Raw genomic sequence first — 26489 nt, 5'->3', positions numbered from 1 at the left:
AACGATCGAAGGAAACAGCTCTTAAGACTCGAGGCACGGATCCCACAGCAGCAGGACGATTCCGGAGCGTCGAAGAAAATACTAGGCCTAGTGACACGACACAAAGGGCGACCCGGCACAAAGAGCAACCCACAAGGAAAAAGAACCTGTTGCTACTCGCGACACCTCGCTGCCCTCGCCCCCTCGCTCCGCTCATCCGGGACTGAGCTGATGGCGATGATAGTGGGTGAGCTGGATTGGAGCGTTCGCGCCACCTATCGTTACACAAAGAAAGCTTGTAGTGAAGTATGAAATATCACCACGCGGTGGCGCGCAGTTCGAATAATCCATGGAGGAGCCGACGTGCGGACGAAATAACGAGTTGGTTTACCCATAGACACCTATGGAGCGTGGCCGGACCGTAACGGTCAGTTCGAATTATCCAAAAGTTCGAATTAACGAGGTGCGAATTAACGAGCTTTCACTGTACTAGCAACCAAACGAAGGTCATCAGCATGAACTCACATGTTTCCCAGAGCCACGTCGCACAGAAGCAGCAGGCCAATTGGACTGCTGGGCGACGTGCAGCAGTAGTTGGCACTCTTGGAGACCATGTCCGCAAAGTACAGACCCTTGCCAAACATGTAACCAGTCTGCAAAGACAACAGCAGGGGAACACAGTGGGAACGTGGAAAGAAAATGCAGCAAGTCAACACATGCTATGCTAATACAGTAGGCTCTGCATGCTCAAATATCATTTTTGGAGCCCTCCTGATTAGACGAGCTTCTGATGTGACGAAAAATTTTCATGGTCCCTTGGAGATCGTCTTAAAGAGAATATACATTATTTGTGCTTTGCCTTCTGAAGAAACTTTCCCTTCCTAGACAAAGTTGCCATGCTAGCGTCGAGTGCAGCGCATAAGCACAAGTGAAAAAAGAAACAGGCCAAATGCGCTGCGTTCTTTGATGCTATCATAAGGCATCAAATATGGATTGACTGCAGCTCCGGCTCTGAAGAAAACGGAAGCTTACACCTGCGCCTTGTCAAAGTCAGCCAGCTCAATAATCACCACCAAACAAAGGCAGCCACCATGCGTATGTGAATCAGTGGGTCAGTAGAACACATCAATTCCAGCGAAAATTTTTAGTGAAACAAAGCAGCGTGGATCTACACGAGTGTGCAGATGGGTGGCAATATGCTTATTTTATTACCAAATACATTTTTAAGCCCAACTGCACTTGGCAAAAATTTTGTTGAAGCAGAAACGCGCCCCAAAAATGGTTCATTGTGGCAAGAAATCTGTTCCATTACGTTCTATGGCAAACTGACAGAGAATTGGAAATATTTCGTTGAAGCGGCATTCGTTGTAGCACGGTTAGACTGCACATGTGACGGGGAAACATGCCATTCAATGTGGCACCAACCATATTTCGACATAAGGGGGCTATATAATCTGGTTAGCCGCATCTTCGCTCCACTACACCTCATTTCCAATGTTCCCCCCACTGCAGTTCCATTTGTCGCCACGAAATGCACGAAACCAAGCAACTCCATATGTAACAGCAATCTTCACCAAAAGAAATGAGCAAAAATGGCTGCGGCAAGCTCGGCTAAGCCCGGTTATGCAAGCAAATGCTTTGTCATGTGTGATTATGCAGTGCTGCTAAGCAAGATTAAACTCAACCTCTTCTTCCGTCGCCGAAGTCGTGGCGGAGGCAGCAGCAGCGGCAGCTGCCTCCAAAGCACTGCAGCCTTTTGGCATCCTTCAACCACCCTTGAGCCAGTGCACACTCCAGTTTTTCGTTGGATCCTGCCACTAGCTTGGTACGTTTAACTTCCCTTCCTCTAGCTAAATACTTAGCATAACTGGCAACGTCAGTCGCACAGTCAGAATCAGCCCGTCATCTACGAGACTGTCCCGACAGCATAGACGGTACCGGCCGGCTTGCTTCATTCACAACGAGAAACTGAAAGGCGCCAGCGTGTATGCACGTGAGAGCGGTGCCCTCCCTTTCAAGTGAATGATGAGTCACGTCGTCAGTCAAGGGGACCCAGCTGGCAATGCGGCGGTCGGTGCAGCTGCAGCATGCGACGTACGTCACGCGGCTGACACACCCCCACTTAAAGGTCAAATGTACCGCGCCAATGACCTTGGCTCGACGAAGCTAGTAAAGCTTTCACTTTAAAAAAGGTTGAAACATACCACAGGTGCCTCTGGAGGCGCAATGCGCAGACCCTGGGACAGGATGCCTGCAAAGTTTGCGAGCCGCGAGCCGTGCCACAACAGCTTGCGGTTGGGCAGCTTGCGGAAAGGCTTGAAGCGCTTGGCCTCCCCGTTCCTCGCCACCTTGAACAGCTGCACAGGTAACAGAGACAGGTAGAAAGCAGGACTCTTTACAGTTCATCACCACTTCAGCCACCACAGTGATTGTGAAGAGAAAACTTTCGTTGTTTCTTTAAGGGGGGACGCGGCCCTTGAAAACCGAAAAATCGCGAAAAAGTTGATTTTTGGAAAAGTGAATATTCTGACAGTTTGTATCATAAACTACCTGTTCTGCAAATATCAACGCCTAATTCGTCGTGAAAGTACTTCAAATTAAATATCGAACAAGCCGCGGCAGCCGCTGAGCTGCGAGAAAGCGCCGAAAATACCCCAACTTCGAGCGCATGCCGTTTCTCACCCAGCGAACCGAGTGCCGCCATCTTGGTCTTGTTTTGTTCGTTAATTCTTGCTCTTTTTTTTGCCTCCTCCGACGACCGCGGCGGCAGCATGGTGGAAGCGTGGCTCGCTTGTGATTGGGGCCCTCAAAGCGCCTTTCGAGCTTCCCGCGCTTTAAATGCGAGGCTGCGATTGGGCGAAGGGTGCGCTCCTCGAGAACGCGGGGGATCGCGCGACCGCTATTGGCTGCTGCACGCGCTGACGAGGCGGTAACCTTTCGGCGGCGGCCAGAGCATCGTCTGCACTGGCCGCCATGGCTCTTTCCTTTTCTCGTTGTTGGCGGTCTTTGTGGTTTGTGTGCTCTCTTCACGTTTTGCCAGGTATGTGTTCGCTGTTGTCACCGTCTTTACAATACCTCGCCATGCCGTCCGAACAGTTTCCTGCAGACTGTTGCGGGGTCAGTCACGATGCGTCCAACAAACCGAAAGACGCTACACGCGTTCGGTGCGCAGAAGCGTGCTATGAAGTTGGTTCGTGCGGCGAAGCGTGCCACCAACAGCCACTGTGTCGATGCTTCCAGCCGTGTAGCTTCTGCTACATCGCTACCAGACAGTGATTGCGTCACCGCTTTCAGCGACGTACCAGCAGCTTCTTCGGTGCAAGAAAGCGTTGCTTCGGGCACGCCTTGTGTACCGAACTCTTCAACCTCGGCGATTGCGGCCTCCAGCTCCGGTCTGGAATCTACCCCGGAGCATGACAACACGTCGCGCGCCGTTCACTTGGAAACGCATTTCCTGACGCGCGAGGAGATCGAGGCGGCGGATGCACAACGTGCTGTTGTTCAAGAAAGACTTGGCGCCATGCCAGCGACACAACGGAAGTTTGAAGCGATGACGCCCGATCCCAGATCTACCACCGCTACAAGTGAAGGTGCGAAATTTTGCCTTGTGCAAATGGGTAATGCGTCAAGCCAGGGGACTTCTGGGCAATGAGCGAAATTTTCAGTGGAAACAGAAACAAGCAACGATCCGACACAGTCAAGCAACACGGGCAAGCGACACGGACAAGCAACATGGACATGCGACACAGACAAGCAACACAGGCAAGAGCGACACATGGCAATTTGCGTGAAATTTTGCTTACGTCTAGCTCAGCCTTAATTTAAGCTAAAATTTTGTACAGACTGCCATTCGGTCAACACATTTATGCAATATTGTCCATTCACTGCAGTGTTGCCGACCAAATGTACTGCACATTTCTCAGGTTAACGAGCAGAGAATCACCTGTTGTGAAGCAGGCAAATATGCCCATCTTTCCGTTCCACTTAAAAAAATGGAACTGCCCTTTTGCTAACAGTGCTTATGTTCGATGTCACAATGCATGCAAAACCTACAAACACCACTAAATTTGCCCCTTGTTGAAATCTGCCAACACATATGACTTTTGAAGTCTGACCAGACACAAGTTCATTCACCATGAATGCCTCAGGAAACCCGAATGACTCTCAAAATGTGCTGACCAACCCTGGGTGTCTTGTCTTCCATCCATTCCTCCCTAAAATTCGCACACAGGAACACTGCCCTTCAAAAAGGCAACAATTCAATCAATAATAAGTAGCACTATAGTGACACAGTCCGCTGCAAGCAATACAGCTAATCGGTTCCAAAATAAAGTGGCTAAAGGAACGTGGGAGTTAAGGGGGGAGGCTATTCTTGAGCACCAACTTTTTACGTTGGATAGGTACCCCAGGGCAAGACAAGGCCCATCTAGATTTCCCTACTAAAAAAATTTTAGCACATCTGGATGAAATTTTCAGGGTAAGCTCATATCACAAATATTTGAAGAACTACCAAGTTTTGTGGAGCTGTGCCCACTGGTTCTCAAGTTACAAGAGTATATCAAGGTGGTTTACATGGGTTCCTTGGGACATGCCTGGAGAATTTGCGAAACGTGCTGGCACTGTGAAATTCTGTATTGTCATTCCTGGATAGGTACCCAGGGCAAGACAAGGCCCTTCTACATTTTCCTACTAAAAAAAATTTAGCACATCACTGAATATAGTTACTAATTAGACGTGCACTAATTAACCAATATTTTATTAATCACAAATTCCAAACACAGTATGTTGAATAATTGGGCTTTCCTTACCCTCAGAAATTTGTTTATGAACAGGATAAAAAAAAAAATGGAAATCCGATGAGCAGTTCCTGGTATGATGCTGGGATGAGCAGCCATACAAGGAAAAAAACAATTCCGAGAAAAAATAATTCCGAGAAAATGGCCCTCGAAAGTTACATTTCCAGGTCTATAATGCTCCTCCTTAATAGTTGAAGCTGTCTCTGTGCCCTTTCTTTCTTTCCCGCCCCTAAGTTTTCACATCATTCCGTTTCTCAGCGTTGCCCATGCGCAGGGCATCTCAGCAGCTCGCTGGATGGCTAGGTGAACGGGTCCTATACTCCATTTCATACATCAGGCACAACGCTGTGAAAGGCACGGAGTTAGTCCGCATGGGAAAACAAAGGGAGGCGTATTACTCTGCGCTTGCTCTGTAGCCAAGTGGTCTACGGCTTGAGAAAGCGATGGCATGTCGTCAGGAATAAGAGTGCACTTAATCAAGCTCATGACAAAAGTGTCATTTAGTAAGCCTGCAGGCAAAGCATTTGCTATGTTTTGGTCACCACAAGGGACGCACTACTTTTTTGATCGCGGATGCAGGCAGCGCAAAGAACGCTAGCTTTGACAGCGTTGCACCTGATGTATGAAATGAACTAAAGAATTACAGGCTAAGATCAAAGTGGACTAAAGAACGCTGGAAGTGTCGATGCAGTCGGCGGCGGCGCGCTTCGCCATGCGGACGGACTATATAATGCTCCCATGCACCGAATGCGTGTCAAGTCTTGAATCCCATTTAAGGCCTCGTGCCCAACCACGCAACGATCAACAGGCTGCATGAAACTGTTCAAAGGGCACGGTGAGAGATCGCAAAGACAGCGATCGTAAAAATGGCCAACGGCGAACACACCGCACAAAGGAACGCAAGAAGCCAGAGCAGACGACGCCCAGGGGCGGCCGGCAGAGACCACTGCGTCAGCGCGCACAGCGGCCAATAGCAGCCGCCCGTTCTCCCGCGTTCTCGAGGAGCGCGCGCTTGGTCCAATCATAGCCTCGGACTTGAGTCGCGGGAAACACGAAAGCCGCTGCGAGGCCCCCAATCAAAAGCTAGCCACGCCTCAAGCACGCCGCCACCACAGGTAGCGAAGAAAAGCGCAAGAATTCAAGAACAAAACAAGACCAAAATGGCGGCGCTCGATTCAGAGAGGAACGGCGCGCGCGCGTAGTTAAAGCATTTTCGGCGCTTGCTCGCGGCACAGGGGCCGCCGCGGCGTTATATATTTAATTTCCAATAGTTTCACGATGAATTTGACATTGATAATTACAGGAAAGGTAGTTTCTAACATATACTATGGAATATACACTTTTTCGAAAATCGACTTCATCGCGATTTTTTAGTTTTCAAACCTCGCGTTCCCTCTTAAGGCGAGCATGGATTTCGGTGTTCAGGGGAACCAAAAAGCACTCCTGAAGGAGCCCAAGCGCTCTGCAAAATGAAGTTTGAGAACTATCACCTCGCAGCAAGCAGTCAGTAAAAAGTGCTCTCAGGATGCACCCCAGTTGTTTCGGGATTCGTGTCTCTCTTCGTACCACGCATGGGCTCTCACCTCGAGGATCTCCAGCTTGTACGAGCGGTGGGTCTCGGCGTGTGTCGTCTCGACATACTTGCTGAGCAGCGCAAAGTCCTCGTGTGACCTGTCCAGCACCTGGATGTCTGCCTTCAGCTGGCTGTAGTGGAAGTCCACGGGGTGCAGCTTGTCCTCCTCGGTCTCACCCTCGCTCTTCAGCAGGTTGACGGCCACCTCAATCTCCAGCAGTGAGCTCAGCATGTTCACCTTTTGCTGTTGATATCATTGAGGGGGGACACACATCAGGGCTTCAGACAAAAAAAAAATGTCCACATCTTTTTACTCAATATGGTACCTTCTAAAGTTAAGTGTTTTTAACTCTTTAAATATGTAATGTTCCCTACTTCCTGGATTAATTCTTCGGTTGTCATATTAATGACAATGTGTACGCAGGTCAAATTTTCGCCTTTGTCATGACTCCTATAAAAACTTGGAATCTTGAACTGCCTTCACCACTAACAATTGGTGCCACAACCTCAGCATTCTTCACACACAAAACTACCAAGCTTTTGACTGAAAAGCAGATAAACGCGCAATGCCAAGAGAATATCGAATTTCATGCCCAAGAAATTTTTTACCTCACCAGTGCTGCCTCACTGTGCTTTACCTCACTGTGCTTTATTGTGCTTTGCACAATGAGCTGAGGGCCGTCAAACCGCTGTCGCTCATCACATCGCTCACATACAAGGTCTTACGTGCTACAAGACTGGAAATACCCGAGTCGTCAAAAAATGACTTGTACATACCGGGTAGCCATGTGCAAATAATAAGCTTCACTCACTTTTCCTTGTTCTCACGAATGGAAATAAAATTAACCACTTTTTCAGGTAGTTGAGCCGATAAATATGCCTGCACACACGACAAAACCAAGGAATGGACAATCGCAGTTCCTTCCTTAACTTTGTCTCCCCGAGACTACAAATGGCTGTAAAACCAGAATTCCTAACCCATTCACGTCATCAACTGTGAGCAGCTGAAGCGGAGAAGGGCAAAGGTAATCTATACCATCCAATTCCAGTGCTTAGAGATTGCTTCCGATGAGCATAATTTGAAATGGCTTAGAGGCATTCTCTTCCAAGTAAGACGTCACAACAAAATTGCAATGCATTGTGGTTCCTCACAAAATGTGCAATGCAAAACTGAACAAGCACACAAAGCTCAAAAAGAACACAGCGAAAGCTCGTGAGTTCTAACTGCACAGGGAGGAGCTTGAACTAACGAAAGCAGAGGAAAAAAAAAATACAGTACGCTGCTACTGGGAACCAGTCGGGTAGCAAGACCGCCTCACTAGTATATTGTTTAAAGAAGCCCGTGATCCCCTTCTACTTTTTTTCCCAGAAGGCAATGCCCTACATCTTCTGTTCCAAAGACTGAATGTTACATTACGTAAGGCCTCCTCTTCACCTTAACTAGAGCTGAAGAGGCAAGCAGCATTCAGCATGTTCATTACTTGCGAAGCAGAGGGCCACTCCGGAGTCACGACAGGCATGCAAATGGCGGCAATTTTCGACCAAGGAGTGCCATGAAAGTGCCGATGTCAAAAGCAACATTTGCAGAATAGCCGCATACTGCTTTATTGGTGGCCTGGTGACCTCAATCTGCAAACGACTAAGCCAGCCAGCCGAACTCTTTCAATCACCCTCCAATAGCATGCTTTTCATTGTCACATGCTTTTTGGAGATTTCTCATCTCGTTAACAGTGCGGCATTCACTGCATGCAGGATTTCAACCGTCTTTAAGCATTTCAGCATGCTATATACCACAACAGACGACACCTTTAATTCAAAGCGCCATGGCACATCACATATCATGATGCAGAGGGCACTCAAATGAGGCCACGGCTAGACTGGAGGCAGTGGAGGCAGAAGTGCACAGGCTCGCATCGCAAGTGCCTGCAACGCACCTCATTCACTGTACCTCAGTGGTAGTCATGCTTTGCCAGAAGCTAATGCAGCAAGCTACTGAGTCCTTTGAGATTACTGTTGACAAGCAGCTTGTGCAAGTCACTGAGGCCATGTAGCTAGCTGCCACTGCTGGTGCCAATCCCCTCAGCTTCTCTCCTCCAAAGAGGTGGTGCAGCCTCGCCGGTGAAATGTGCTCAGGTGAGCCGGAGCATAGTTCGAATTATCGGCAACCAAACCAATTCCCGTTCAACTTACTGGGCTGCTTTATACACAGACTTCAATGGAACACGAACAGACCAGACCAAGTCATACAGTTCTAAACATTTCGAATGAATGAAGTTCAAATTAACAAGCTTTCACAGTAGATGCACAAAACCAACTGAATGCTTCCAAAGGCAAACCTCAATAAGCTTGTCGTCACTCAGTATGGTCGGCTTGTTCATGCCAAAGTCGTGCGGGATGAGCGTGTAGAAGCGGTTTGAAGCGTCGAGGAACTGGTTGTTTGTGCCACCCGACTTGACCAACTGCAAGGAAAGTAAAGCAGCAACATTAGCAGTAAGCGTGCCCACAAATTTTACCACAATGCTGGCCTGCCCGCTTTTGAGCATACCATAGGCAAAATAACCCACGAAGTAGGCAAAGTGGGGCAATGCACCATGGAAACGCCATGGGCACGATTAAAGCCGAACACTTTACTTGGGACCAAAGAACTTACCTCGAAACTAAAAAGCAAGACAAAGAACTAAGGGGAACACACCGATGAACGAGGCAGCAGTCTGAATCTGTGATGGTCTGCGGTAGTCAAATATTGTTCAGTAACATCAAATGCAACAAAGTTACCTGCTAGTAAAGTACTTGACTGTATGATAATGCATGTAAATAATCAGTGCTTAACCCTTTGTAGGACAGCGAGAAGCATGTCCCACTTGCTTTAAGGGGGAAGCCTGGTCTTGAAAAAAAAAATTGTATTAATAAAGTCACAGTTAAGAAATTTTCAGGGAACATGTATTTTCGCGTACCGATTCTAAATATATCATTTAATTTCATGAGCACTTACGAATTTTTGTGCATGTATTTTGTGAAGAGCTTTGAAAACAATTTGCTGCAGGAAACTTGCTGAAAAAAATGTCTTTGGGTTCTCTTGACACCAAGGAATGCAATAAGGGTAAAATTATCTTTTTATAGGGTTTTGAAGTTGTCGCTTTAGAAATGTGAAGAAAAGTGCGTATTCCTGTTTCTGAAGTGGCAGCTTCAATACCAATACAGTCGACAACCAAAAATTCGGCGCCCAATTTTTCGGACATGCTTCATTATTCGGACTTTTTCGCGGCAACGCGACATGGCCCATAGAGCCAATGTATACGGGCACCTGAAATTTAGGATGCACCGCAACTGACTGCTCGATTTTTCGGACCTCACTCGCCGCCAATACCCAAGCCGCCATATAATGTGCACAGTGGAACCTCATTACTTCAAACTGTAGGAGAGATCGAAAACTTCATCAAATAAAACGAAATTCAAGCTTAAAGGGGGCCTCTTGTGATACTCCGTCGGCGTTGGCCTCGCAAGAGGCCAACGCCGACGGAGCACTTGCTTCGGCCGTTTCTCGGCTCTTATTGTTTCGCCATCTTCGCGTTCTCGTTCTGGGCTCATCGTATGGCGGGCGCAATGCAGTTCCCGCAGCGGCGTGTTCGCTTTCCCATTTAGACTTTATCCCAACCCGTGGGTTCATCGGCGACATGCCGAGGGCAGCACAGCCAGGCCGAGCTCATGAAAGCAGTCGCCGCCCATTGTCTGTGCACGTATCACGCAGCGAAGTTTAGTCATTAGGAGCTTTAGAATGTGCACAACACAACTGACCTCTTCTTCCAGCATAATAGCAATAAGTTTGTGATTTTTCGGTGAAATTTGATTTTTCAGACTGCCTGATTTTTCGGTCGTTTTCGCGATGCCTAGAGGGTCCGAAAAATCAGTCGACTGTACTGAACGATTGAACAAACCCTTCACTGCGTTTTTCTCTTTTGCATTTTTCCTTGGTGTTCTGCGTGTTTTCACGATTGCCAGTGTGCAGTTTGGCACAGCCCACACTGGCGGAAGATCTGGAACCCTTTCCATCAGTGAATTGCCTAATACTCCTTGAAGAAATTTTAAACTGTATTATTGCAAGTTTTCTTACACGTCGATAAGATTAAGGTACGAATATGAAACAACTTTGAGGAGTTTTCACACAGTCATTAGTACAAAATGTGTTCACCTTTTTTTTCGTCTTCAAAACCAGTGGTTGAAACAGCTTGAAAGTGATGTCATTTAATTTCTAGAGTTATTCCGAGTGCAATTTCACCATTTGTACACATGCGAGACACGCATACAGCATGCACGATAGGTTTAAGAAAGCCACTACCAGAGAAAGAAAACGCGAATGTTAGGACTGAAGCTTGCCTGTTGAGACAAGTAAGGTATGGCATTGGTATAATAAGGTATTAGGGGTTTAACATCCTAAAACTCCACATAGGCTATGCATGAGAAACACCACTGTAAAGCACTCCAGATGAATTTCAAACCACCTGGAGTTCTCCACTGTGCCAAGGCTTGTTTGCATCGAAATGCAGCCACCGCAACCATAATTCGTTACGGTGTCCTTGGTTTCATCAGCCAACACCACAACCACTGACAGCCACCATAGCTGGTCACAAGTAAGGCTGCCACACAGAATACACTAGAATGACGAAAGCAAAGCAACAACGAAAACCAGCGGCTGTGAAGTGCCATGCACTCCCAAAGACAATCAGAGAAACAGGACTTCAATTTACCTCCGAGAGCTCCGTCAGCACCGAGTAGGCCTTTTGAATCTGCCGCTTGGATAGTTTCCCCAGTGGCATCTTGGTCAAGTCAATCTGCAAGGCGCAGGAAATAATTGGCATCCAGGTACAGTAAAATCTCGTTACTACGAACATCAGATTAACGAAATTTTAAGATATACGAATTTTTTTTTAAATCCCCGCCAAAATGCCTATATTTTCAATGTAAAAAACTTTCAGTACTACGAATTTCGGGTTACCGAATATTTCAGAATAACATATGTAATTTAAGCTCGCAATCGTCGCAAGACGCTTCATTATTACGAAGTTTCGTACCAAATCCTTGAAGGTGACGCCTATCATCATCATCCGAAGCAGCAGCTATGCGCTGGGGAACCCGTTACAACGGATACAACCCCAGCAGCATCGGCATCAATGCGAGTGTTGCGTTGAATGAATATAGTCTAGGCGGCGCAAGCTACCGCCCGATGCAAAGGGTAAGGCCATTATCATCCATCCATCATCCAGCGTGTGATCGCATACTGCGCCGCAGTCGTAAGCCTATTCAGCGTGGTGTCACCACGTTGACAGCGAACAGTAGGATTTGCAAAGTTATCGGCGCTGTGATTGTGTTGTGCATTAGCTTTGCGGACAACGAGTTCTCCTGGCACCCGCGTTAAAAAGAAGCGACGCCAGTTTTCGCTTAAAGAAAAAGTGGACATTCTGTCGCAGCTGAATGCTTGAAAAAAGCAAGTGGACTTGTGCAGGGAGCATGACATCACACCGTCAACAATTGCAACGATACTCAAAGGTCGGGACAAGATCATAAAACTCATAGAGAGTCGCAGCTGGCTCCCTCAAGAAAACGTCTGCGGCTGGGCAACTACCGTGGACAGCGACTTTCGAATTATGCGGACAGTGACGGCGCGGCGGCTACATCCGCAGAGCTCACCACCGAAGACATTGTGAGTCAAGTGCGTGAGCAAGAAGAATGTAGTAGCGACGAAGACGATGCCGACACTGGATCAGCGCGCGAAGAGGAAGAGATTGTTTCCAGCTCGGATGTCCTAGTCTTTCTAGAGAAGACCCGATCATTCCTCGGGCGCTGCAAAGATGTCCCCGATGACGTACACAGGAAGGTCGAGGATGTGGAGGCGTTCGTCCTGCAGCGCTTGTCGTCTACTCGCCAGAAGAAGATAACAGACTTCTTCAAGCAATAAATTGTAGTTAAACAGTAACCAGCGTTATCGTTTATTATTTACTTACCAACACGTAAATCTGCTGCAAAGGTAAGTAATTTTAGTTCTTGTGATGCATTACTGACATAAAAATAATGGTTTTTCAGTACTACGATATTTCAAAATAACAAATTAAATTCGGCGGTACCGTGAAGTTCGTTGTAACGAGATTCTACTGTAGTTCTTTCCATAGCGCTTTACCCAGGTCCCAAAGCATGATTATGCGTCGCACCCGTCACCCACCTCGAACTCAAGCATGGTCTTCTCAAAGTTGTTCACATCGAAGATGAGGCAGATGAGCTGTTGGACAGCTGTGTGGAGCTTGGAATCCTTGCAGGGCTTCAGCTGCTTTTTGTCAACACTCTCCTGAAAGCAACATTGGGGAAGAAAGGGCAACAACACATTATGCAACAAAGAAGCAGTCCATAAAACCATAATAGGAAACAACAAGGGTAGCCGGACAGCTTTATTTAAGTTCTCTGTTTCCACCTTAATGATCTGTGAAAAAAAAGAAAAACTCACTGCCCGAACTCTCGCACGCCATTTGTATATAGCTGGACGAAGTGCAATATGACTCCTTATTACGGCAGAAGTGCCCGACTAAGGCATGGCTGTCAAAACATTATAAGCTGAATCTCGATGAAACGAATCTCACAGGGTTGCAAAAAAAACTGGTATCATCCAAAACGAACAAAATCTATATGTATAAGCATGGGAAATGCACGCAGATCTGTTTACGGCTGACAGGATTCATATTTATGGCTGCGCGGCCACAGCTCACTATCTGCGGTGTGTTCAGCGGGACTGGCTACCACCATATTGGCGATCAAGCGCTATGTGAAGCTTTGTCGCGCTCATTCCGGCTGAAACAGACTGAGAAATTTTTCCTTGTGTAATGGTCACTGAGCATGCAACAAAAATACGGTGCAGAAAAGAGGAATCCTTCGGCTAGCTTAGCTCATGTATTCGTTGCAGCAGTCTTGTGAAAATGAACAGTGTTAGTGCAGTTTAATTAAAGTAGATTAAGCCTGAAGTGATCGCTTTCAAATCATGTAAAGGCTATAAGGACCCCGTGCCCATGCTCGTTGCTCCCGGTGCCTACAGCGCAACTGGCGATCATGGAGGCGGCCACGTAGGAGCAGCGCTTAGTGCTCAAGTGTGCGGTCGCGGCTCGCGCATTCTTACCATAAGTAGCGGCATGGACGAGTGTTCAGAACATCCGAAATTCTGTGCACTGTACACAATGCAGTCCTCCCAGGGAATTTAATGAATTTGTGTCATCACGAAATTAATATCAACCATGTCCATATCAGAGAGATTTTACTGTAAAAGAATTCTGTCTAAGGAAAACTTGCACAGAACGAACTGTCAGAAAAATCACTAGCAATGCAAAAATGCACACTCAAGGAAGCTGCTAGCATTACAAACAACGCGCACAATTATATGTGTGCACTATTTATAAGGTCACTTGTAAGGTAAGGTCACATGCACACTACATATATTCCAATAAATAATAAACCTGAAGCCCAACCTGAAGCTCGCGCCCACCACAAATGTTCAGCAATTATGGCGTTCGCTTATCAGCAGAAGAACACTGATCTGATACTGGCAGCAATGACCAAATTCCCACAAAGCCAAATGCAAACAGCAGCCCATAAAAAAAAAATCCAAGGCAGCTACAATTAATCCAGATATTTGCACTACAGCATGCCACATAACCTGCAGCACTGATCTGGCAGGTAATATGAAAACCCGCAAACCAATCAATAGATGAACTTCAAGCTGGGCACTCCATCCCCACTACAATCCCCGCGCCCACCTGTCCATAGTCGAGCTCGAGCGGGTAGAACCGATTGGGCTGTTTGACGAAGTCCTTGCGGTCCTCCCAGAGGTTGCCCGTCTTCTCCTCGAAGAGGGACTTGAAGTGGTTCTTGGCCTCATGGAGCGAGTCCATCTCCTCCACTTTGTGGCCCCCGACACTGGTGCCCACACGGCCCCACGCCCGGAAAACCCAGAACCTGCGGTGGAAGCAGGCACACATTCTCACGAGGCCCACAGCATCGTTACTGTCTTCTACCCATAACACGGAGGCAGAACCTCATCACTCAACGTTGACTCAACGTTGACTCATCAAGGACAGCAACCATGGCCCACCCACATTCTTCACCCAGGCAATCTTCACTGCAGCATTACGTTCAGCTACCATTGCTGAATGCATAATACGTGTCATTCTGTATTCGCAGCTGAACAATGCCAAAAAGATGAAAATGAGGAAGCAGCTGACATGACACAAGCACTAACTCACAACTAAAGTTTTCATCAAAAATTATCACAAAAATATACAATGCAAAAAGGAAACAGATACCACCAATAATAACAAACAAGCCAGCCCGACAAGTTGTACTTAAATGTAATTCATTACGTCCAAGCCCTACTCTCACTGCTCTTGAAGACTGAACAGGCCGCAGCTAAGAAAAAGCAAGTCTGAAAACAACAGTGCAGTGCAGCCTTCAGCCGGCGCCATCATGTTGCACAATAAAGAAAGCTACGCATCGTACTAATGCCGCAAGATGGGGCAGGAAAGGTGCTGGTTGAGGTGTAGTTTGTGAATTTAGGCAGACCTGCGAGTTTAGAACCCAGCGCTTCTGTAGGAAAACAACCAACTTTCAGTTGAATAAATACAGTACACACAAACTCTCCCAACCGGCCGCCATACAGATCCATCCATGCTCACCACAAGCCTTACAGCACGCACATAAGGCTTCAAGTTCACATCAATGGTGTGAACTTAGCTCTCGTGGTGCAGGAAGTTTCTTCCACGAAGCAAGCGTGCTATCACAGCCTAATACTCGTCTTCAGGTGCCCTTTTGGAAGGCTCCTGGCACCAGCACACAGTCCCTTCCACCATTATTTTATTATTATTATTATTAGCTCACCGGTTCCTGTTGTCGCTCTCGAGAAGCTGCAGCTTGTAGTAGGAGTTGGTGCCGTGGCTCACGTCAACGAGACCGAGGACCGAGCTGTAGATTTCGTCACCCCTGGTGTACACGTGCGCAATGTCAGCCAGACCTACAGCGGCAGTAGAAATACATGTTATGCCCTGGATACTGAATACAGTTAGTTCATTATGAGACGCAACAAGACAAAAGAAGATGCTGTCTGCCAGCATAACATTCCAACAAATGCATCAGCACCAAAATCTAGCCGCAGTAGGTTACCACGAAGCTAATGTCCCACAGAGACTTGAGTGTTTCGCTCAAGAACCAAAGCATGCATGGCATGGCTTCAAAGAACTGTCCAGGAAAGAGGGACTGGTGAATGTGCCCTGATGGAGATTTTCTCCGATCAATGCACATAAAACGGACTTCTTGGGGTCAAACTGCACTAAAAACTCAGCCTCAGCAGTGTTCAGGAAATGCCCGCACTCGCAGGGCTGATGCTGGGCACAAGTTTTCTGTCATCAGATGAAAAAGAGGTGGGATAGCGAGCAGTGTCTCTACTCGATGCAGCAGTTTAAGACTGCAAGAATTCGTTTGTTCGTACATTTACTTATTTGCTTGCTTTAATGGCCACAAACAGTTGTACACCTTCAACGCCATGCACCAAAGATGGAACAGATTTCAGAAAGCAAAGCACCGAGCACACACAGTAGAACGGTGTGCAGGCCGCAGCCATAAGGCATAACTACAGACACTAAAGCACCATGCAATAAACGAGTGCACTCATGACCACAGTCAAGAAGCAACAAGATGTTCCACGGGCCGAGGAAGGCAGAAACTGACAAATGAGACATAAACATAGTCAAACAAGCGAGGCGACTGCACAGAGCAAAAAAGTGCGAAACCTACTAGCTGACCTGATAAACAAGCACAACATGCTCATAGGTACTATCAGCAAGAAATAAAACGCGAACAAGACAGTTCAGCCACGAACTACAAAATAAGAAGCTTTTAGGCAGGGGAAGTTCAGCACTTGCTCAGGTTATTTTAACTTCGAAGGCGCAAAGACTCTCCCTCAAAAGAGTTAATCAATTTCGCTTGTACTTACTCCCCAGGAGCTAATATGTTGTTGTTTTTATGGTGTCTGCTCTGTTTTCTTGTTTGGATTTCATTCGTTGCTGATAAAAACACGTAGGTACTGATGAAGAATTTTTTTATTATTTCTTTTTTATTTTATGATGACCCCTTCCACACACACACACGCACGCACAAACACACTGCTGTATCTTCAGTTTCCTCATTCACAAAAGCTTCAAACACTCACCTGAGTCGGGTTCGACGGCTGCCAGTCCCTTCACGGTCAGCTTCATGGTTGAGGGGCCACTCTTGGCAAACATGCGGTCCACTGAAGGAAAGGGACAGTGGGGAAAAAAAAAAGTGAGCAAGCAGCAAAGAGGAAAAGTAACTACATATACAGTGGCTCAGTGAGCACCTGAACCACAGCTGCCCCAGAGTTGGAACAAATGGCAAATGCTTACTCTGAGATTTGGACTTGTACTTCTCTATCTTTGAACCAGCCTGAAAAGGAGAGAGACGTACCAGACGTCACTGCACAGTGTTTACAACAGATTGCACGAAGATTGCAGCAAACACAACCCCACATTAAGACACAGTACATACAATCATAGCCACATTTGATTGATAAAACTCTGCAATCGGCAGAAAGAAAGAGCAGCAGAGAAATTCAGTTCATTTTAGCACAGCAGCCACTACTGGCATAAGGCTATATATGCCAGCCAAAGAATTTTGCGCTTGAAACCTGTTTCAAAACCCTCAGCACCCGAACACCAATCAACAAAGCGATAGAAGCATTTTCAAAGCTCGCCAAAGCAAATACCATTGAGATACTATTACCATGCAAAGTGCTCGCTCAAAATACTTGCTCAAAGCTCGAGAATCAAGGAAGCCCATCTGCAGGCATCTGCAAAAGCACCGCACCTAGGTGTCCGTCTGTGCGCTCCGTATCTGTACAGGGACTTGTACTACCAACACCCTGCTCATCAAAAAGCGCAATGGGACTTTCTTTAGGACCTCGTTATGACTAAGCCGCCAAATTCTCAGAGGGCCCAGCGTATCTCGAAGTCCAACAAAGAAGGTGCTAAGCTTTCAAACCATTGCTATCAAGACAATGCCGTGCACTGGGGTCGAGCAAAGCAGTCTCACCAAACATGCCGTCAAGCAGCAGGCATCACAACCACAAGCAAGAATCCCAGGGGACATACATCCAAAGCCACATTCAACTAACCAATGCGGCACAAGGACATCTCTTACTCTACCAAAAAAAACACTAGCTCATTCAATGTTGCAAATGAAGACAGATGCACAGTGAAATGAAATGAGAATATATAGACCAGAGAACCTAATCCACAAACTGCCTACCAGTTTAAAAAAAAAATATGTAAGCAGCATGAAGGTGCACCTGGTCCAGGGATTGAACCTGGGACTGCCACACAATGCTTGTGTGGCCGCTCTCCCAACTGAGCCAACCAGGACTGAAGCCATACTGCCAAGCCGAAGTGAACACAAACAGGTTAGGAAAGGTTAGATCTTAAAAAATGGATGGGTCAAGGCCAGCAGTCTTGTTTCGTTTCATGCCACCTGCTGTGCCAGTTGCACGTTACAGTTACAGCGAGGCAACTGTCGAGACTGCAGGGCATCTAGGCTCATATCAGGAACTCTGATGGTATAGCCTCGGGACGCCACCAGATGTCGCTTAAAAGCTCGTTATTGCACACTTACTCCTTCAAAGTAAATTTGCACTGGCAAAGGCAACTGCTGTTACACCGTTTGAAAATTGCCAATTTGTCTCAGTTTGTTAGTCTATCAACTAACACAGCTGTATGCGGCCGCGCCTGCAAGTCATAAGAGCCACTTTCTGGCTGCAAAGCCAGTGAGAATGCAAGATGCAAATGAATGTAAACATGCACAACTTGCATAATGATGTACTGCCTCACATGAGAAAAATCGGCTTACATCACTTAGTTTCAGAGCATGCAAGGCGTGACTGTCTGAGGCAGCTGACAGCGCATTCGCGTGAGACAGGCACAACATGCAGAGACCGCAGATAACACAAGAGATTGACCACGGCTCCAGGGATGTAAACAGAGGCAGCAGACAGCACACGAGCCAGACAAAAGATGCATCGAAGACAGCGCACACTAACCAGCTATAAAGCCAACAAGAACGCAGAACAAGCACGCCTCCTGATCTGTGTGCTCCTTTACCGTACAGGGCCTTGTACTATCTCTGCCCTGCCCCAAAGGAGCATGGTGCCTTAGTGTCGGACCCCGCAGTAACCCGAGCTGCAGTCCCTCGAGCAGCCCAGCATATTCTGGGGCCCATGTCACAACAGCACAATTTCCTGACAGCATAGATGCTCAACAAAACAAGGCAAAGCACCTGTGAGCCAAAGCTCTGTAAGCTGAACTCAAACTTGACGCCTGCCAGTGCAGATAACTGGCATTGATTCGGACCCTATGCACCATGCAATATTGAAGCGGACCAAGAATTTCTTTCAATTATGCGAAGTTCGAATTACAGTGCTTTTTTTTTAATACACTTCACGTTGAGAGGACCAAAGCATTAGCATTAGCCAAAGTTTTCCTTAAGGGTAACAGAATGGATTCCAAGAGAAGGCAAGCGTAGCAGGAGGCGGCAGAAAGTTAGGTGGGCGGATGATATTATGAAGTTTGTGGGGATAGGGTGGCCGCAGCTTACACAGGACAGGGCTAACTGGAGAAATATCAGAGAGGCCTTTGTCCTGCAGTGGGCATAGTCAGGCTGATGATGATGACACATTAAATTGTTTACTCACTCACAAACAGGGACACAAAACAAAGCCATTCCTGTCGGCTGCTGTCGGCTGAAGACAAAGCAATTTTGCCGCACTATGGACCCTTGTCCGAAAGCCATATTGATCCAACTGATTCGTAGGTTACACTCACATCGCCACCCCAGGGTGCCAGCTTGAACTGGTCAACGGCTGCGGCCGGGCCACCACTGGCAAGAGAGTCCAAGAAGTTTTCAGACACGACGTGCACGTTGAACGTCTCCGCTTCCTTGACACGCTTGCTCTTCTTTTTCACCTCATCTGCAGAGAACGAAAAAGGACGGAGCAGAAAGTTTGGACATCCTAAAGTTACTCAAAATGTCACACCTCCTCTGGCAAAGGGTTTCATTCATTTGCATGTGTCCTCAGGCCCAAAGCATCCAAGGAAATATGGCTGCCACAATGCAATAACAGATGAAAGAAGACAATAATGTAGACAGCACAGTCAGCGAATCTACTGCACCAAGCTTTACTTCATAAAGGATTAAGGAAGAACTCCTGTTAGCAACTCTGCAATCAGCGCTTTTTTTTTTTTTTTCAGACAGGAACAGCTATCCTTAATTGAAACAATGAAAGGCAAACGGCACACTGCACCAAATCCTTATGGTGGCAAGTAGACGGTCCAATATTTGTACCAGCCACTTAGTAATTAGCAACTGTTAACAGCCAATAATTATCACCAACTGCTAACCCGTGAGGACTGACACAGCCAACGCTTGATAATTCAAACTGAAGAGAACCAACAATTTGAATTATGTGGACTTCACATTAATGGCAGCTTTTTTAATACACACCTCATACTGACAGGACCAAAGTGTCAGTTCAAATAAACCAGCAGTTAGAACTAACTCTGCAAGCTCAAATAAACAGCAGACCACTCGCTATGTGTTCAACTAGTACTGACATCAGCAAAAGGTACAAAAAAAAAAACAGCACAAGCAACAGAGGAAGAAGCAGGCTGAGGAAAACTTGCCAGCGGTTGAGATGAGGCAGAGGGTTTTCTCAGACACCTTGGAAGCAGCCTTGGCACCGAGGGGCGCCAGCTTTTTCTTGAGCTCCTCCACCGGTGTTGTGGTCTTGCCAAAGACCACTTCCAAGCCATCCAGCGGCCGCTGCTTGCCAATGCCTCCGCTGAAACGGGGGGGAGAGAGAGAGTGGTCACAGAACAGTATGAAATTTGTTTCAGTTCACAATATACACAAAAGTGCAACCTGTCTCTTTACAAGAAAGTACAGCTGCAGCAGACTTCCCAAAGAAAACTTAAGGGGGGGGGAGGGGGGGGGGGGGGGGGCTTTCAGCCAAATTCTTTTTATTTCTTGATGCATAAACTAACTTTTTTGAGCAAATCAGAAACAATTACATAGTAACTACTCTAAAAAAAATTTCACAGCTATATCTCCAGAAAAGGGTTTTCTAATATACAATTTTCCTCTGAATTTTGCGAAAAGGCTACCAATTTTAGATAACCTGGCAGAAGGCTGCTTCAACATTCGTTGCATTCCTACCACTATGCTACAGGTCAAGACATTCTTGGAAATTTGATTTATGCAAAGCACACAGTTTGGCTTTGAATTTTTGCGACGCAGTGTCCACTGACATATCTATAGTGAGAAGAAAACGCCCATGAAATTTGAAGTTCAGAAATTTGGACAACAAAGACCTACACTAGAGTCCTAGGAATGCAACAGAACAAATGAGGCCAAAACAGATTAAACAATAGTAAAGACATCTGCTTCGCAAGGTGAGTATCTAAGCAGAATGCCGTAACGGAGAAGAACGCTCAGTGTTCACGCATTTCCTTGCAGCACACAGCCGCTGCGGCTCAATAAACATTTTTTTTTTTTTTACAGTACTTACCGATCGATTTCAGCAACAAAACTTCAGGACGGCATTAAAAAAAACAAGGCCTACAAGAACGAAATTTTTGCCCATTTTTGGCAATTTCAAAGCCATGTCCCCGTTTGACTACCCCAACCAAGCCCCACAACATGCTCCACGGGCAAGCCGAACAGCTGCCAGCTGTTTTCCAGTATTAGCCCACGTCTAAATGGTTGCTAAAGCATGTTTCAGTGGTAAGCCCCCTAAATGACACAGCAGCCGACTGAGCAATGCGGACATTCGTGCTTCAACTCTTGCAGCCTATATTACAAGTGGCTTACACTATCTGCCATGAACCCTTTGCAGCAGGGGTATGCAAATACTCGAACACTAATCGAATAGCAAGTTCTCGAATTATTCAATTCACAAATCAAACACCTTGCATTCGGGTAACTAAATACTCTGCATTGTGCGACAGGCTCGGTGCAAAGCCGACGAAAGGCCTGCCATTCCTCCCTCTTCCGCCAATTTATTAGTAAACATTGGTTTTCTGATGGTGCGACGCACATTTTAATCTACGGCCACCGCAAAGCAGGTGAAAACAATTTCACAACGGCACAATCCTGATAGCGCTGTCATGAAGCAAGTGAATTATGAACAGCCAAAAAAATTCCCACGTTTCATGCGGCTAGAACATCGATATGTGGCACAGGCCACGAGGGACAGCAACCACAGAAAGGGTAGGGGAGGAAGCTGACTTAAAGACAACAGAGTTCGCATACTTTTGAAAATGCATGCAGCTTCATTGCTTTCCTTCACAGAAAGGATTTTTCTTTTGTTTTTTAAAAACAACACAGTTCATACATTCACGCTCCATGCTGCACCTTTTCGGATTTCCCCGCACCCTCTACCGCTGGTATAAAACAGTCACCGTTGCCAAGGATGGCAAAGCTACAATGCTCAGGCTGAAAACAGGCAACTCACTTGGCCGATGTCGATGGCTCCGAGGGCTTGGGTAGGTTCTTGGGGAAGATGCGCTTCTTCACAGCAGCCTTGTAGCTGTTGCTGCAAAACAAAAGAAAAGGGACTCTGATTCTGCCGAGGTGCGAACTTGAAACTCCTATGATCATCATTACTGTTATTGTTTTCCACTCCACTGTACAACCAATACTGCACTGAGTTTCCCAGCAATTCACCAGTGCAATTCGTACGACGACCATTTTCATATCAACAGCCAAGTGCTCGGGATGACAATGACGGCAATGATCTGAAGGCAAACATTAGAACAGCAGTAGACACCACAAGTGCACACATGCTACATGCTTAAAACTAGATAGTTACTGAGAACACTTCTCCTTACAAACCGCTTAACCAAAAACAGGTACCCTTAGGGCTTAGTGAGGTCATTAACGAGAGCCATGAACACGTTTTGTGACACAGATGTTGATACAGACAACCCTAAGCGGCATAGGGCAAAGCCATTCAGGCAGGAGCTGAAGTTAAATTTAAAAAAAATCTCAAACTCTGTGCACGAAATGTGCCACACTCAAGATTTCTGCCGATAAAGAATCAGGACAGCACATCAGATGCCTGCATGGCAGTCGGAAGGAGAAACCCAAACTGAAGGTATCACAAGACAGTGTCACTTAAAATGGGAAATGAAGACAGTAGCGCAGAGGAATCTTGCCAATTCGATGTCACTTAAGACTGAAATTCTGATTTATTAGAACTGCCAGCTTTGGCCCCTTCAACATCCAATAAACTCACCCCCTCAAGTTAGAATGATCAACTGCACAAGATACACGAGTAGGTACCCCTTACAGCGCCCTCTTTACTTGGACACCGCAGCACTATAACAGCACTTCATACGTGGGAAGCAACATCATGAGCAGCACCAGGGATGCCGTCACTCAAAACTTACAACCGCCAGAATGGCAGTTCTGAGAAAACAAAAATACTAACATTATTCCCAGTAAGCCTCTAGCCACCCAAAATAGACAACTTCAAAAAAAAAAAAAAAAAACTCACAGGAAAGGGTACGTCTCCTTGAACTCCTGTGGAACCTTGAATGGCACCCGTGGGGGATCCAGAGTCACGTAGGAGCACTTGGTCCACCCACTCAGGTTACCCGTGCAGGCATACCCATGGGTCCTGCTCGGCAAAAGGGGGGACAAAAAGAAAAAAGTTCAGGGCCTATCCCAAAGCCAAAGGCAGAACTAAGCGTCAAATAGGTAGAAGCAAAACAGTCAGGTTTTAACACAGCCTATCTCATGCTCGTCATTGTTGGCATCATCCTTTTCACACAGATTCAATGTCCCAGAATTCCTTCTTACTCCAAAAACCGTACAATAAACCAACGACAGAAGCTAGTTGGTACAGCATTTTTGCAACGAAGTGCTAACTCTGACAGAACGGCACAATGAACAGAATGACGAAACAGAAAAAGCACAACAAACCATACATTACACCCGAACCAAGGCCTCTTCGAAATGCGCACTGGCATTGATGGGCCCAAAGCCAGGCCAATGCTGGTCCGTCTTTGCAGTCGGAAGGTTAACAGTTTGATGATCAGCTTGATTCTGCAGTTTATGTTATGATTTACCACCCAATGACCAGTCACTGGGCAAGTTTTGACCAGACTCTCATGCAAATTGCAGATGCAGCATAAGGGGAGCCAAAACTTGATGAGCTTATCCTATAAGCCTTTCGTGCTGGAAAAACTCCAAACTGAGAACAGAGAGACAAGGTACTACTCACTTGAGCTTGAGCTGTCCTTCGTGGCACTCTGGGCATCGCTCGCAGATGCCAAAGGCCATGCTGTCCGAAAGAAGGTCCAAGATCTGCATGAGCAGAACATCAGGCATTGTGAATCTCTGCATTCACGCTCTTTCGTCCTCCTCTGTGATTCTCATTCACCCGGTTACACTAAGAGACGACAGCGACAATGATGCTGCTCAACGCAGAAGCGGGCGCTGAACTCTTTCGTTTCAACACCACTATGCATTGACCACCATGTATTGACCACCAGTGATACGATGGATTCGAAGCACGATTTCAGTGCTACCGGAACTGCCAAGGACTTGTTGCACCATCTAGTGGGCTGTTTAGACACTCTACTTTCGTTTCTAGTGTAGTTTGCATTTTTTTCCGGAAGGCAGCAATTTTTGAAGCACTCTTGATGTTAAAGTTATGGCGTAGTGTGCACGCCAGAGAGCGCCAGAAAAATATTTGTACTAAATAATCTGAGTTACGATTTCAAAATTCGAGTAGCTAGTTCACAGACATGTACGTTCCAGAATGTCTTTAATATTTTTTTTTTCAAAAGATTGTCTAGTCAACATAATTTTTTTTTCCTCAATTTTTAACTTTTTTTGCGTATCCCATTTCTTCCGCAAAATTCACATTAACTATTTGCGTTTAAACATACATTTCCAGAAAACGCATTCTACTGCCATCATTTTCATGCACATTACGTTTTTTCATACCTCAAATATTTTGCAGGAAAAAATTATCACCGAGACCTATTAAAAACCGTCATTTTTCCCATGGTAACAAAAGACTCAAGAGCTGCACTCTAAAAAGAAAACTGTTTGCCCCATACCCGGCTCTCCCCAGGAGGTATGTCTAGTTCGTTGAACTCCAGCAGTTCTTGCAACTCTTTCTTAGTGAGATTCTTCTGCAGGTCACCACGAAGCTTGAACACACGGTCAGATTGTTTCTGCACACAGATAAAGCAAGGAAACCACAATACTGTAAGTCAGCCAGAACAGCATGCCTCAGCCTCGCATCACGTTCAGTAGGCTTTTATCATCGATTGAAGACCTGCGCACAAAGAACATTTCAATGGAGGAATCCCCTACGTTGCAAGGCAAACACCTTGATGTCGACTTCCAAACTGGACACATGAGTTGAGAAATGAAAGTTCACCAAAACGTCCTTGACCTCATGTTACTCGCAGTAGTAACCCAGCTGCAACGACTACTGATTCTTTCTGTTGCGCCGGACCCATGTGGTCAGACATGTTATGTTCTCCCATGAAAACTGCTGCAACTTTCAGAAAGAACAACCAACAATTCCTAGTCAGAACAAGCACGCAAAAGTGATCTTCATATATCCTTCAGAAATATACCTACCTTTCTGGTATGAATTATTATCCAAAGAGGAGAAAACGTTCAATTTTCTCAATTTCTTCACAGTCATGTGAGAAATGCAGAAAAAAGAAATTGCCGAAGACACTTTGGAAATTCTAAAGTGTGCTAGGCGAAAACCTTGTGGTCGACCCACTGCATAAACCATGTTGTACATGGTGCCCCAGTGGGATGGCCAAAGTGTTCGCCGATATCCCTTAGAATTGTTCGGTGACATGGCCAGTCGCTGCTGCCATCTGCGCTCCAATTCATCTGCCTTGGTGTTCGGCGATATCGCCTGTCGCTGCTGCCGCTTTCGTTCTGCTTCCCTGCTTTTGGCACCCGGCGATCTAATCAGTCGCTGTTGGCATTTCCATTCTGCCTCCCTTGCTTTCGCATCTGGTGACATGTTCAGTCGTCGCATGCGCATTCGCTCCTTGTTCCTCTGGCGTTTGGTGTTAGGGGAATCCAGCGTCCGCTGGCTCTTCCCCAAACCACTTAGCGCGGAATCACTGGGCCGCTTCGGAGCCATGCGTCTCACTCACTCGACTGCAACGAGACGTCTGGCGAAGGAGCGGCGGTGCAGCTGCCACCGCCGACGGGCGTGCGCGCTCGTTCTACTGCTACTGCGTAGCGACGTCACGGTTGCTATGGACAGCTGCACCCCAACCGACGCGGCAGTTAATAAGGAGGGGACGAGGTTGCGCCGCTGCGCAGAGGAGAGGCCATAGTTGGCACGATTCCAGCGCACGGACAGACGCGACCGCGAGCATGAGCCATTACTTTCGCCTTAAAAAATCCCCGCCCTCCCATATCACATTCCACATAGGCTTCAGGGGTCTCCATTGCCTTTGATTGACTGCTGGCATCACCTGTTTTGCAATCAAATCAGCCTATTTGAAGCATTTTAGAGCATTCATCCTTGAAAAACAAACAAAAGAACATGCGCACTGAGTGGAATCATACCAAAGCTACAGTAAAATGCGGACGCATCCATCTTAAAACCAATTCTCTGAATTCATTTCGCATGCCTGGCTTGAAATGGTTCTGTAGACTGACACTTTTGGGCATTTTAATATACCACCCACATTTCTGCACACCGCACCTTTTGTACAGGGATTGAACAGTATTCCGGACAGATGTACAAATCTACAAACAGCATCTGAAGGAGATGCACACATTCAAGCACAATGAGGACAACACACTGGAAAATTCGCTTTGTTTAAATGAATAGCTCCTCTGTAAGAAGCCCGGACTGTTCCCAACACTGTACACAGCATAGCAGAGAAGCACAGACAGTTAGCATGTGATGTGAAGACAAAACAACACTTCTATCCCCTAACCCTAACCAAACCTAACCCTGACTTCTATCCAGAAAATAAAATAATACTACTAGT

General features: G+C 46.5%; 1 protein-coding gene across 1 annotated transcript in view; it reads right to left on the bottom strand.

Moving 5' to 3' along the window:
* Positions 1–26489, bottom strand: part of LOC144104285 (poly [ADP-ribose] polymerase 1-like) — a 58767-nt gene that overhangs the window by 10116 nt on the left and 22162 nt on the right. Inside the window, exons 7-22 of the mRNA XM_077637184.1 lie at positions 24567–24683; positions 23723–23805; positions 22994–23116; positions 21950–22030; positions 20121–20278; positions 19263–19408; positions 16797–16836; positions 16583–16663; positions 15256–15388; positions 14139–14337; positions 12563–12685; positions 11094–11177; positions 8685–8807; positions 6359–6592; positions 2184–2336; positions 505–632 (exon numbers count right to left, since the gene is read on the bottom strand). Of these exons, the coding sequence (XP_077493310.1) occupies positions 505–632; positions 2184–2336; positions 6359–6592; positions 8685–8807; positions 11094–11177; positions 12563–12685; positions 14139–14337; positions 15256–15388; positions 16583–16663; positions 16797–16836; positions 19263–19408; positions 20121–20278; positions 21950–22030; positions 22994–23116; positions 23723–23805; positions 24567–24683 (2006 nt within the window). The remainder of the gene's footprint in view (positions 1–504; positions 633–2183; positions 2337–6358; positions 6593–8684; positions 8808–11093; positions 11178–12562; positions 12686–14138; positions 14338–15255; positions 15389–16582; positions 16664–16796; positions 16837–19262; positions 19409–20120; positions 20279–21949; positions 22031–22993; positions 23117–23722; positions 23806–24566; positions 24684–26489) is intronic.

Source organism: Amblyomma americanum, chromosome 9 (assembly GCF_052857255.1).
Source record: "Amblyomma americanum isolate KBUSLIRL-KWMA chromosome 9, ASM5285725v1, whole genome shotgun sequence".
NCBI lineage: Eukaryota > Metazoa > Arthropoda > Arachnida > Ixodida > Ixodidae > Amblyomma > Amblyomma americanum.
This window is presented reverse-complemented; position numbering and strand designations above follow the sequence as displayed.